At 43.7% G+C, this 12401-nt stretch overlaps 2 protein-coding genes across 3 annotated transcripts; one reads left to right on the top strand and one right to left on the bottom strand.

Annotated features, from left to right (window-relative positions):
- The first annotated feature begins 626 nt into the window (after positions 1-626).
- Positions 627-8113, top strand: tymp (thymidine phosphorylase). 2 transcript variants are annotated; one of them, XM_028955593.1, is made up of 11 exons: positions 627-747; positions 833-886; positions 1015-1188; positions 1987-2189; positions 2857-2955; positions 3922-4051; positions 4140-4258; positions 4343-4505; positions 4768-4995; positions 6969-7109; positions 7189-8113. In XM_028955593.1, exons 3-11 carry the CDS (start codon positions 1047-1049, stop codon positions 7329-7331), a joined length of 1368 nt encoding a protein of 455 aa, XP_028811426.1. In that variant the 5' UTR covers positions 627-747; positions 833-886; positions 1015-1046; the 3' UTR covers positions 7332-8113. The 2 variants fall into 2 exon arrangements, with proteins under 2 accessions (XP_028811426.1, XP_028811425.1); XM_028955592.1 differs by lacking the exon at positions 833-886 and having other exon boundaries at positions 955-1188.
- On the bottom strand, positions 7995-11577 carry lsm8 (LSM8 homolog, U6 small nuclear RNA associated). Its single transcript, XM_028955595.1, has 4 exons — positions 11337-11577; positions 10853-10893; positions 10633-10760; positions 7995-8681 (listed from the first exon to the last, which is right to left on the bottom strand). The coding sequence occupies exons 1-4, from the start codon at positions 11365-11367 to the stop codon at positions 8591-8593; spliced, it is 291 nt and encodes a 96-aa protein (XP_028811428.1). The 5' UTR covers positions 11368-11577; the 3' UTR covers positions 7995-8590.
- Between the last annotated feature and the right edge of the window lie 824 nt (positions 11578-12401).

The raw sequence follows: 12401 nt of genomic DNA, 5'->3' as shown, positions 1-12401 counted from the left end.
CGCTCATGAACTCCTCAATTCTCAGGGTGTATGGAGCTAATAATATAAGGTGCTCTAGCGCCCTCTCCTGGACATCATGAGGGAGCTTTTTCTCTTTTTTATTTAGATTTTTAATGTACAGAACACTTCATTTCCAACTTCGTTTCTTAACAAGTGTAATTATAAATAATAAGATTAATAAGACAGTGTTTGAATGGACATTTTATAAGAAAAAAACAGGGTATATATATATATATATACACACGAGCTAAAAGTTTACCATTGTTCAATATTCTGATCCCTAAGAAAAAGGCAATTGGTTTATTAATCACGTTTTCTGATCATTGTTTGCCGTTGGTATCGAGAGAATAGTGACAGAAACTTCCTTTTTCTCTACGTTTGGCCGCGGTGCGAGGTTTTTTTTAGTTTTGTTTAGTTTTTTTGTCGTTATGAGACGACATGTTGAAAATGCTTCAGTTTGAGACCATGGTGAACTCAGGTGGGTGGAATTAAACGCTGAATGGTGTCTCTGTCCCGTGTCTCTGTCCTGCCGTCGTCCACGGGGCTGGTTAATGACTGACGGATGGTGGCGGACCCACCTTCCGAGCGGGACGCTTAATACCTGAATGTCTCCGGGGGGGGGGGGACTGTCCCCGAATGTAAGTCGCTCTGGACAAGGGCGCCTGATACAAATGCCCTGAATGGAAATGGGAATGCAAATATAAAGCCATCAGTGGCTAAGCCGCTCACCTGCTCAACTTTTACCGGGTAAGACGGACTCGTTCGGCTCCGAGCTTATTTAGTTCTTTATTCGTTCGTTTTTTCATTTATGTGTTCGTTCGTTTGTCCGTAGATCCAACCATCAAATGCAACAAAACAGACCACAAAGGGAAAAAAAATTACTCTGGTGACCGGAACTGTTGGGATATTCACAGGCTGGATAAATAACTATTATTAATATTTGTCGTGGGACAGGAGTGCTGTTCCAGAGCGGGACGCCGTGTTCTTTGACGACGTTGTCACGTGCACCCGCAGGCGAAGGGTTCGTCGCCGCCAGGACCGTCGCGATGTCGCGCACCGAGCGAGGCGACTGTCCGAGCTTCCCGGACCTCATCCGGCGCAAGAGGGACGGTGGCCGGCTGTCCGCCGCCGACATCCGGGCCTTCGTGCAGGCAGTGAAGTGTGGGAGCATCCAGGACGGCCAGATAGGTGGGATCAGCTCTGTCACGTGTCTTCTGTGCCATGTGCACTGGTATCCTTGTAGATTTAAAAAAAAAAAAAAAAAACGAATACACATTACAAAAAATGAATGATCCACTGTATCAGTGATGTCAGTCCTTCTCTGGAACTTTACAGATCCAAAAGTATCCCAGCATGTCAATACAGTTGTGCATTATACAGTACAGGTCAAAAGTTTGGACACACCTTTTCATTCAATGTGTTTTCTTTATTTTCATGACCATTTACGTTGGTAGATTCTCACTGAAGGCATCAAAACTATGAATGAACACATGTGGAGTTATGTACTTAACAAAAAAGTGGAGACCTGGACTCCACAGTCACCGGACGTGAACCCAATCGAGATGGTTTGGGGTGAGCTGGACCAACAAGTACTAAACACCTCTGGGAACTCCTTCAAGACTGTCGGAAAACCATTTCAGGCGACGACCTCTTGAAGCTCATCAAGAGAATGTCAAGAGTGTGCAAAGCAGTAATCAGAGCAAAGGGCGGCTATTTTGAAGTTTTCAGTTATTTCACTTTTTTTTGTTAAGTACATAACTCCACATGTGTTCATTCATAGTTTTGATGCCTTCAGTGAGAATCTAGCAACGTAAATGGTCATGAAAATAGGGAAAACACATTGAATGAGAAGGCGCGTCCAAACTTTTGGCCTGTACAGTAGGTGGGTCATATGTACAATGTAGTGTATTCCTTCTTAAATCCATTCAGACAGTTTATTCTAGTTACAGAGTATTTTGATCGAGATTGACCGTGCCATTTTTTTAGGTGCTATGCTGATGGCAATTTGGCACAAAGGCATGGAACCCGATGAGACGCTTGCACTAACTGAGGAGATGATGCGCTCCGGGGACATCCTGACCTGGCCACAGGAGTGGTCAGGGCTCGTGGTTGATAAGCACTCGACGGGTGGAGTCGGAGACAAGGTCAGCCTGCCCCTTGCTCCAGCACTGGCGGCCTGTGGCTGTAAGGTGGGTGGAATTTACACAGGTCCCAATCTGACAACGTATCTATATCGAATTCACAAGGGTTTTTCAAGGGCTTTGTGTTGATGGAGGGTTATGCTGATTACGGCATGTAGGAACCTATCTGCCCTACTCATTGGTACCATTGCCACATCCAGGCGCAAATTATTTCTTACAATGTTTATTCCTAAACCAAACTAAACAAGGGAACGGGGTTTCAAACCAAAACCTGCAGGGGTCGGTGTTTTGGGGACACATATTTACATTTACGGCATTTATCAGACGCCCTTATCCAGAGCGACTTACAATCAGTAGTTACAGGGACAGTCCCCCCCTGGAGGAACTTAGGGTTAAGTGTCTTGCACAGGGACACAATGGTAGTAAGTGGGATTTGAACCTGGGTCTTCTGGTTCATAGGCGAGTGTGTTAGCCACTAAGCTACTACCGCCACACACATACAATCTCAGGGAACACAGAAGACGGAACTGGACACCGGTCAGGCTGCCGGGGGGAGGAAAGGGAACGCGGAGGAACCTGGACACAGTTACACATAAACCAGAGTTCAGGACTCAGACTTAGAAAACACATTTCGGCTTTGTAGAAACTGCGACAAAGTGGGAGTGGCCTCAGTGTGAACTGCTACTGTTAATGGACTGTTGTGACGATGACACAGGTCCCAATGATAAGTGGACGAGGCTTGGCTCATACCGGAGGCACTCTGGATAAACTGGAATCCATTCGTGGCTTTACAGTTGACCAACCAGTGGAAAGGGTAATGTACAAGAAATAATTGTTCAGCGTACACAAGAAGTGCATATTAAGTTGTTCACAATATGCTGCTAAACCAGTCAGTTCAACAACCAAAATAACTTTTTTTGTGTAATTTTAGATACATATTGCATTAGTCGAATGTCCTTGCTTATCCTTGACCAAAAACCATAAAATTCAAAAGGGTTCACATACATTTTTGCCAGTGTGAATCTAAAGAATATGTGCACAAGTCATACGGCCACTGAGCAAATATTCTTCTTCCTAAATGCTTTAATTTCATTTTACTGGCAAGTCAAATGTTGGTTCATCCGTAATTTACTTAATCACCTATCAACCATTACTGCTTACTGCACACCACGCATACACCATTCGCTCACACACTCACACACAGTTTAGAGTCACCCGTCCAGACTGATGCATAGACTGATTTGTAGGAAGTAAGATGCCTTCTTGTTCACAATTTATTTTTCTGCTTCCACACCCTGTTTTTTTTTCACCTGTATTCTCAGTGAGTACCCTGCGCCACCACACATATACAAGGGCTCTCCTGAGATCACTGCCCTGCCAATTCTAACCTTTCTGTCTCAAATTGTCTGAATTCCGTGGGACGTTCCCTTCTTTATCAGAGAATCTGTTTTGGATCTTTTTTCTACCTCATTTGGTTTGAGTTTTTTTTTCCCATAAATCTCTGTTGTATATAGCACTTGCACCTGAATTCTCCGTCCACCATTCTGACATCTGCTAAGTTTCTGGTATTGGTGGTCAACCACAATAACAGTGGGATAGCTGCAGTGGGATCTGAGAAAGGGGTCTTATGAGAGGACCATACTGAAAGCAATGGTTGTGCACATGCCTTTGTGCAAACAATGTACTAATAACATTGTAGTAACTGCATGCTTGAGAAAAATGCTTGAAGCAATGTAACCACATGAAAAAAAAGGAAAAAAGGCTGTGTATCTTATTATAGCTGCAGCAGATCCTGGAGGACGTGGGCTGTTGTATCGTGGGCCAAACTGAGTCTTTGGTGCCGGCAGACAGGGCCCTATATGCAATGAGAGATGCCACAGCAACCGTGGACAGCATGCCACTCATAACAGGTAACTGTTATAGGCGAGGCAGCCTCCTACATCAGAGAATCCACATCATCTCCTAATGGTTCATTAAACATGTCTTTTGTCTGGCAAGGGTCCATTCTTTCAAAGAAGGGCGCAGAGGGTTTGAGCGCATTGGTGCTGGATGTGAAATTTGGCAGAGCCGCTCTCTACAAGAATATAGACAGTGCCCGTGATCTTGCACACTCCCTGGTGAGAGACGGTGTGTAGGAGGTGGCGAGAGTCTGTTGCTGGGCACATCATACAACTGACTGCAGCCCCCTCTTCCAACAACAGGTGACCGTAGGAAACAGCATAGGGATGCGCACAGGGGCGGTGCTTAGCCGTATGGACACACCAATTGGTTGCTCTGTGGGAAATAGCCTGGAGGTCTGCGAGGCTCTGGAGTGCCTGAAGGGACGTGGCCCAAGTGACCTACAGGAGCTGGTCAAAACTCTAGGTGACTTGTCGAAAATTGACATGTGAATTAATAGAAATTTGCATCCTATAGTGCATAATATTTCATGATCATTAATTGTAGTGAATTTCTGGCACTGCGGTCAGCTGTGAACATGCAATAAGTCAATGCCATTAACATATATATCTACGAAGTATAATAATGCAATAATTGTATGTCTACTTTCACCTTTTTTTTCATTTTACATTAATGTTAATTGAAAAGGTTGAGAATTCAGTCAGCAGCAGCACTCTTCTGTGGGCAGGTGGGTACCTGCTGTGGATGAGTGGGCGAGCGTCCTCATTGGAGAGTGGTCAGGAGAAGCTGGCCGAGGTCCTGCAGAACGGGGCAGCCCTCCAGAAGTTTCAGGCCATGCTACAAGCACAGGGGGTTTCCATGGAGACTGCCCAGTCCCTGTGCTCTGTACAATCTGACTACTCCCTGCACTTCAGACAAGCAGAGCATCAGACCGAGCTGAAAGTACAAAATGATGGTAATAAATGAAAACAGGTTTGTGGTCATTTGAAGAATAAAAACAAGCAATTCTATGTAGTTTATATCCCAATTCAGTACCTTGTCTCAATCAAAAGCACATTTTAAGTCTAAAATGCGTCATTCCACATTTGTCATTCATTTATTCTTCACTGTTCAGTTTGCAGTGAATGTTGCCAAACTGGGTGACACATTGAGCTGGGAAAGCTGCCTTGGCCACCAGACAAATTGGCATTTTTTTTATGCATGAGTGTTCTTGAAGTTGAAATTGAGCTTTATTGTCATTTCAGCTACATACATATCAGACAGTACATAGTGAAACAAAACAATGTTTCTCCAGATCCTACATGCAACATAAATTTTTACAATGAAACAAAGTTACATACTGACATAAAGTGCACGTGTGCGACACAGGAAAACTGGGCCACATAAAGTGCAAACGGGACACAGGCAGTGCAGGAGTAACATTTAACAAAAAACATGTACACAACAATGAGACAGACAGCACTGAACTAATGAAATGAATAATAAATGCAAAGTGAAAATGGTGCAAATACTGCTGTGCAGAATATAGATAGCTAATATTACTCAATTTAACAGAGGTAGTGTGTGTGTGTGTGTGTGTGTGTGTGTGTGTCAGTCAGTTGTCTAAGGCTTGTGGAAAGAAGCTGTTGCACAGTCTGGCAGTGAGGGTCCCATTGCTCTGGTAGCTTTTCCTGGATGGTAGGAGGGTGAAGAGTGCATGTGAGGGGTGTGTGGAGTCCTTCACAATGCTGGTGGCTTTCCTGATGCAGCGTGTGTGGTAAATGTGGTGGGACTGGGTGGTAGTAGCCTAGTGGGTAACACACTCGCCTGTGAACCAGAAGACCCAGGTTCAAATTCCACTTACTGTGTCCCTGAGCAAGACACTTAACCCTAAGTTTCTCCAGGGGGGGACTGTCCCTGTAACTACTGATTGTAAGTCACTCTGCATAAGGGCGTCTGATAAATGTTGTAAATGTAAATGTAATGTCCATTATGGAGGAAAGAGAGACTGATTATCTTCTCAGCCGTCCTCACTATCCGCTTGTGGTCTGATGTGGTGCAGTTCCCAAACCAGACAGCCTCAGGAAGTAGAGATGCTGCTGGGCTTTCTTGGCTGTTGATCTAGTGTTGGTAACCCAGGAGAGGTTCTCTAGAAGAACACAGAAGAACTTTGTGTCTTGACAATCTCTACAAAAGATCTGTAGATATTCAGTGGGGAGTGGTCCCTCAGTTCTCTTCTGAAGTCAACAATCATCTCTTTACCTTTACAGCATTTATCAGACGCCCTTATCCAGAGCGACTTACAATCAGTAGTTACAGGAACAGTCACCCTGTAGCAACTTAGGGTTAAGTGTCCTGCTCAGGGACACAATGGTAGTAAGTGGGATTTGAACCTGGGTCTTCAGGTTCACAGGCGAGTGTGTTACCCACTAGGCTACTACCACCCAGTCTTTAGTTTTGTCGACGTTCAGAAACAGATTGTTGACTTTTGCAGGAAGGTTGCATGTTTAGTAAATTGACCGTATTCTGGGTCTGGGAGTATATGTGTGTTATTCATCCTCAGATTTTTTCCTGCATTGTGCTCAAAATTACAGGCCATATTCCCCCACTTCCCAAGGGGAGACACAACTTTCTGCTGGGAGTTCTGCATTCATTTGGGAGTTACTTTGAAATGTTTAACTCACCCATTTCTTAATTGAAGAGTTATGATGGCATATAATGCCAGGATTGATTTAGCTTTAATAGTTAAAGAATGGTTCAATGTGCGTGAGAAATCATTTTTACACCCATCAGTGTCTCAAACTTAACCCCAGTGAGAATCGCTGGGATAGAGGGTGATTCCACTTTAAGATGCGGTTCAACTCTCTTATCCTCAACACGATTGCGGATGCAACTCTGGACTGAAAAGAAAGTATTATTTTACATAGTACTATAATACTTTACTGACAGGGATGGTGCTGGACATCAACGGCCTGACCCTGGCTGAGGTGCTGCACTCAATGGGAGCTGGACGAACCAAGGCAGGGCAGCCAATTAATCACAGTGTTGGGGCGGAGATTCTTGTGAGATTGGGTCAGAATGTACAGACTGGTGGGTAAACAAATGTATGGGTATTGTAAGAATACATTGATCTCAGTGGCCCGAAAACTGAATGCTGTGTCATTTTCAGGAGATCCCTGGCTCAGGATTCATTATGATTCACCAGCACTGAACGCAACGCAGTGCTACGACCTGCAGGCCGCTCTGACGGTTGGCGAGCGTGAGAGTTACCATGCCAACCCACGAGTGGCTGAATTCATTCTGCCTCGCTGACGCCATCCCAACACCCTCTACGTTCCCACAGATTTGGGACAGTTGGTCCGCAGCATGTCTTATGTAATCAGAACCCATGGTTCAGTAGTGACAGGGGGGTAAAAATGGACATTCAGTCCAGTCCAGTGATGTGAATAAACAAGCCACTATGTAAACCCTCTACGATGAATATGTTCATATATAGGTGCATTCAGGGAATTTAGAGGGGGGAAAGTTGCCATGGCAACACAAGGATATGTCTTTCAATTGTGTGAATGAAAGCAAGACGTTATACACTTACGTAACAGGTAAGAATTGTGGGTGATGGAAAATATGTGCTATGCTTTGACATTGAAATCATTAATGTTGAATCCATATCTTCTTTTTAACGTGTTGCTGAAAGGTTTTAACTGGTAGTAGCTCGACTATGAACAAGAAGACCACAAAGTCACAGGTTCAAAAGCCATTGTGTCTCTAGAGGGACTGTCCTTGTAACTACTGACAAAAGTCACTCTGGCTAAGGGTGTCTCATAAATGCCTTAAATGTAAATGTTTTATGGATAAGGGTGTCTCATAAATGCCTCAAATGCAAAGGGTTCGTGATTTAAGCACAGATGTGTGACTGATGTGTGTACTTGTTAGTGAATGAATGTTAACAATTTCCAGTCAGGCTCAAAGTTCCACTTGATTTGAATATGTAGGCCTTAGGTAAATGCTTTACTATTGCAACAAATGTTTTGCTATCAAACAATAACTGGATTTGTAGAATGTGGAAAAGATTAATAAACGATAATGTGGGAGTTCAAAAATATGTTCATATGACCACAATAAGTAGAACATTTGCTTGGGTGTAATTTCACACCGACTGCTACTAGCATGTCCCCAGTAAGTGCACAGTCTACTGGTCATCTTGGAAACTGCATGAGAGCCACAAAATCAACGCACTTTCATGTTCTTCAGATATCCAAACAAGTTAAGGTAGCGAATCTTATAAACTGTTGATGCTTATTAACTGTTGATGTTGATGACAAAAACACACACATCACATTTTAAACGTTTCATTTAAACATTAGTAATTCATAAAAAAGCACATTAACAAGACAGTGTTTACTTCACTTTCAAGTGAAGAAAGAGTTCAGATCACTTTAAGAGAACCCTTCATGCTAACCCTCTATGCTAGATCTCAGCTTCCTTTACAGAATATGGATACTAAAATGACTTGAACAGAACATCAGAACAGGGGAGAAAATTCTCTATATGTTGAACATGAAGCTGGTGTGTCAGTGAACCACAGAGTTGAGGGGCTCAGCACGGATGTTGCCAAGGTCCAGGGCAGAATCAGTCTCGTCGTCAATCTCTCCGATTACCGCTCTGAAACAGAAATAGCCACAAACAGTTAAATGGGACCCATAAATTTCTATTAGTACCATGACCAACAATTTTTCACTTTTTCTTTCTGTAGTGGTATTTAATTTGCTGTAAAAATTTAAATAAAACCGCTGTATTCTACTGGTCATCAAGAAAAGCTCCACTAATTACAACTTCCCCAGATGGGCTTATGCCTCAACCCCAAGTGGGCCATGGCAACCAACCCAGAGAAGAGATGATGTAACTTCTGCAAGAGAAACAGGAGGGTGCTAAATGGGGAGGCCTAGCAGGTAAGGAAACAGACCAGTAATCCGAAGGTTGCCAGTTCGAATCCCGAGCCGCCGAGGTGCCACTGCTCCCCAGGCGCCTGACATGGCTGCCCACTGCTCACCAGGGTGATGGGTTAAAAGCAGAGGACACATTTCATTGTGTCACCATTAGCTGTGCTGCAGTGTTTCACGATGTCTCTTAATGTTGAATGTGCCATGCTAGTCCTATGCTACAGTGGAGTGAGTGAGGTGCGCCAAATTCAATGCAAAGGACCTCTCCTGGACGACCACCAACCATCCCTCCCATGTACCCATCTAGAAGAAAGTTCCACAGTCAGGAGCAGAGCCCCCCCCAACCCCCTGAAACCTTGAACTTCGATGTTTACCGGTCACCTCGTGCACATTCTATACGTTGCATATTTGCACAACCAGAAAAATATTTGCACAACATAATGCTTTACATCCTGTTAAAGTCAACTGTGGCCATATTTACACTAATGCAATGTACTTGGCCAATGTTTACACTTAACATACACTTTTACTATTACAATGACTGCACTAATGCGTCCCCGATGTCCATCTCAACCTTGCTAAGTGTCTTTAAATAGAATAATTAATATATGTATTCATTAATACACACCCTCTGTGTTCTCATTTGTGATCTATGAATGTCAGGTTTTGTACTCCACAAAGCACCTTTTTGGTCCAGGAGGATGTTATTTTGGCTCTACTACGTGCTTTAAGGTACCTTCCAAATTATGGAAACGTTGGGATATCATTTATATTAGAATAAAATGACTTCTAAAGGATTTTCAAATCATATGAGCAAATATTTGCTCATATGAGCATGGATAACCAATGTTTAAACTGAGAATGTACATTTCAAATTTGATGCTTGCTCAAAACACTTGGGTCGGGGCATGTTTACCATGGTGTATATGTCGGTCTAAAACCGTTATATACCTAGGTCATCAGAGCTATTGGCTTTGGAATTGAACATTGATAACATGTTGGAAGGGCTCCCTCCTCTTTAGCCTGGAGGACACGGCATTAACAAGACTGTCAAATTTGGACTTGTCTGACCATAGGACTTGAGTGTCTTAACCAGCCAGAAAAATGTCTTAACCATGAGGCCAATGCCCTTGACATCCAGCATCCAGGGTAAGGAAACAGACCCGTTATCACAAGGTTGCCGGTTCAAATACTGTGCTTGTTTGCATCATGATGATAATCACTTCACTTTGACTAATGGATCTGATTAAAGACACTTCTACTGTGCAGTCCACTGTGGCATACTGGCAACACAATGCTGGTGTACCCTAATAGTGTACCCTAATATTTATTATATATTAATTCAATTAATATAATTGAATATAATTGAATATTATAATTAATTCAAATTCAGGCACACCCAATATTAATAGGGACGTAGCAATACAAATATAACTGGCTTTCAGATACTTTGGACTGATTAACGGGATGAAGATGTACATGTGTATGGGGCAGTGAGTAAAGAAAAAGGACCCATAATACTGAGCAAAGCATCGTCCCCACGCACTGTCATGGCTGCCCACTGCTCACCAAGGTTGATGACAATCCCTTCACTTTCACTTAAAATGTGCCTGAACAGAGAGATCGTGTGATTTCACGCCAATATTCAAGTTAACATAAGCCAGGCCACTCACACGTTGTCTCCTCTGACAATGTACAGCCCCAGAACCACCTGCTCCACGCCCTGCGTGGAGCTGAACACGCGCTCGTGACTCTCGTCCAGGATCAGGTTGATCGTCTGGTCAAAGCCTTTCAGCGTCCCCTGCGGGCAAAAAGAGGAGAAACAGAACTCGGCGGATCACCACGACCGGACGGTCCGACTCGGACCGGAACAAATAAAAAGGCACAATTTACCACAATCATCCTGCCGTCCGACGTAACGATAGCCACCGTCCCTGAGTTTCCAACATTAAGGGGGAAAAAATGAAGCAAGGCTTTTCTACCTCCCTCAAATTATTACCTCGCGGTAAAATTGAACGCGGTAAAAAAACCACTTTACCAGAAGCTGGATCTGCTTAAAACGCCAATAACTGTAGCAATAACTTTAGCAATAAGACGTAAGCCTACAATTCGCAGTGTTATGTCGACCACGCCAGAACAAAAGCTGAACCATTTTTAAGGCCATGTATTATTATGGGTCCGCTTGGGGCTTAAAACCACCAACACTGGCCCCGTTATCTCTTAATAAGAAAACACAACGTTATTAGCCACCGCGCTAGCCTGCTGCTAACCTGCCTGATGCGTTGTTAGCCAGCAGGCAAAACTGGCGAAAAAAAGTGAGGCGCAATGATTTTAACTCCAGCTCCCAGCTGCTGACGCGTTACTGCCAAAAGGATACGGTTGATGTAACTTTCCAAGGCTGTGGACATGGTTTCGATCGACTCCGGTTTAAAGGCTCCCGGGGTTCGTTTCAAAGCGCCGCTTCCCTGCGCTACCGGCTACAGCTCGGCAGGCGACGGTAGCCGATCGCAGACCAGACTGATCCAGACGTGAGCAATCGTTTCAGAGCGACGCGAGGATGGACGTGAGGTTTGGGTGTAGCACAAAATTCTGGATCACGTCTTCTTCTTCTTCTTCTTCTTCTGGTGTTTTATGGCGGTTGGCAACCAGCTTAATGGTGCATTACCGCCACCGACTGGACTGGATGTATGCATTCATTAATTCATTAATGTTGGGTAATGAAGGGAAAGGCCATAAGGACTACAAAACTATATATTATATACTATATTTTATATAACAACCCATTTTACATAATATTAATAATACCCATATACAATTATTCAATTAATGCATCTGGATCACGTCCATTAGCAGTCTCCATTTTAAGCCTGAATTTATCCCCCACCCACGTCCCCCACCCAGGTTGACCACATGAAATCATTCCCCTTTTTACCTTTATTTAAACATCCATCACTCTAGGGGACAGTGGTGGCCTAGCGGTTAAGGAAGCGCCGGTTTGAATCCCAATCTGCCAAGGTGCCACTGAGGTCCCCACACACTGCTCCCCGGGCGCCTGTCATGGCTGCCCACTGCCAACTCAGGGTGATGGGTAAAATGCAGAGGACAAATTTCACTGTGTGCACCGTGTGCTGTGCTGCTGTGTATCACATGTGACAATCACTACACTTTATCTTTACTGGCATCCTTATAGACACTTATGGGATTATTGGGCTTGTTCCTCACAACAACCACTTCACAAAAGAATTAGATTGATATACACTTCCCATAGTACATCACAACTAGAGTTGTGGAACTGGATTTAATCCCAGCGTACAGCACCCATTAGCACTGCTAATATTAAATATATTATTTTGTAATTGCTTGTACTTGGGCTCAATTATGCAAAAGAGGTCCATTATCCAGAACAAGAGCAGCTACAGACCTTCTATCGCAGTTCTGCATA

Source organism: Denticeps clupeoides, chromosome 15 (assembly GCF_900700375.1).
Source record: "Denticeps clupeoides chromosome 15, fDenClu1.1, whole genome shotgun sequence".
Lineage (NCBI taxonomy): Eukaryota > Metazoa > Chordata > Actinopteri > Clupeiformes > Denticipitidae > Denticeps > Denticeps clupeoides.
Note: the sequence above shows the minus strand (reverse complement) of the source record. Positions and strands in the feature narration are given on the sequence as shown.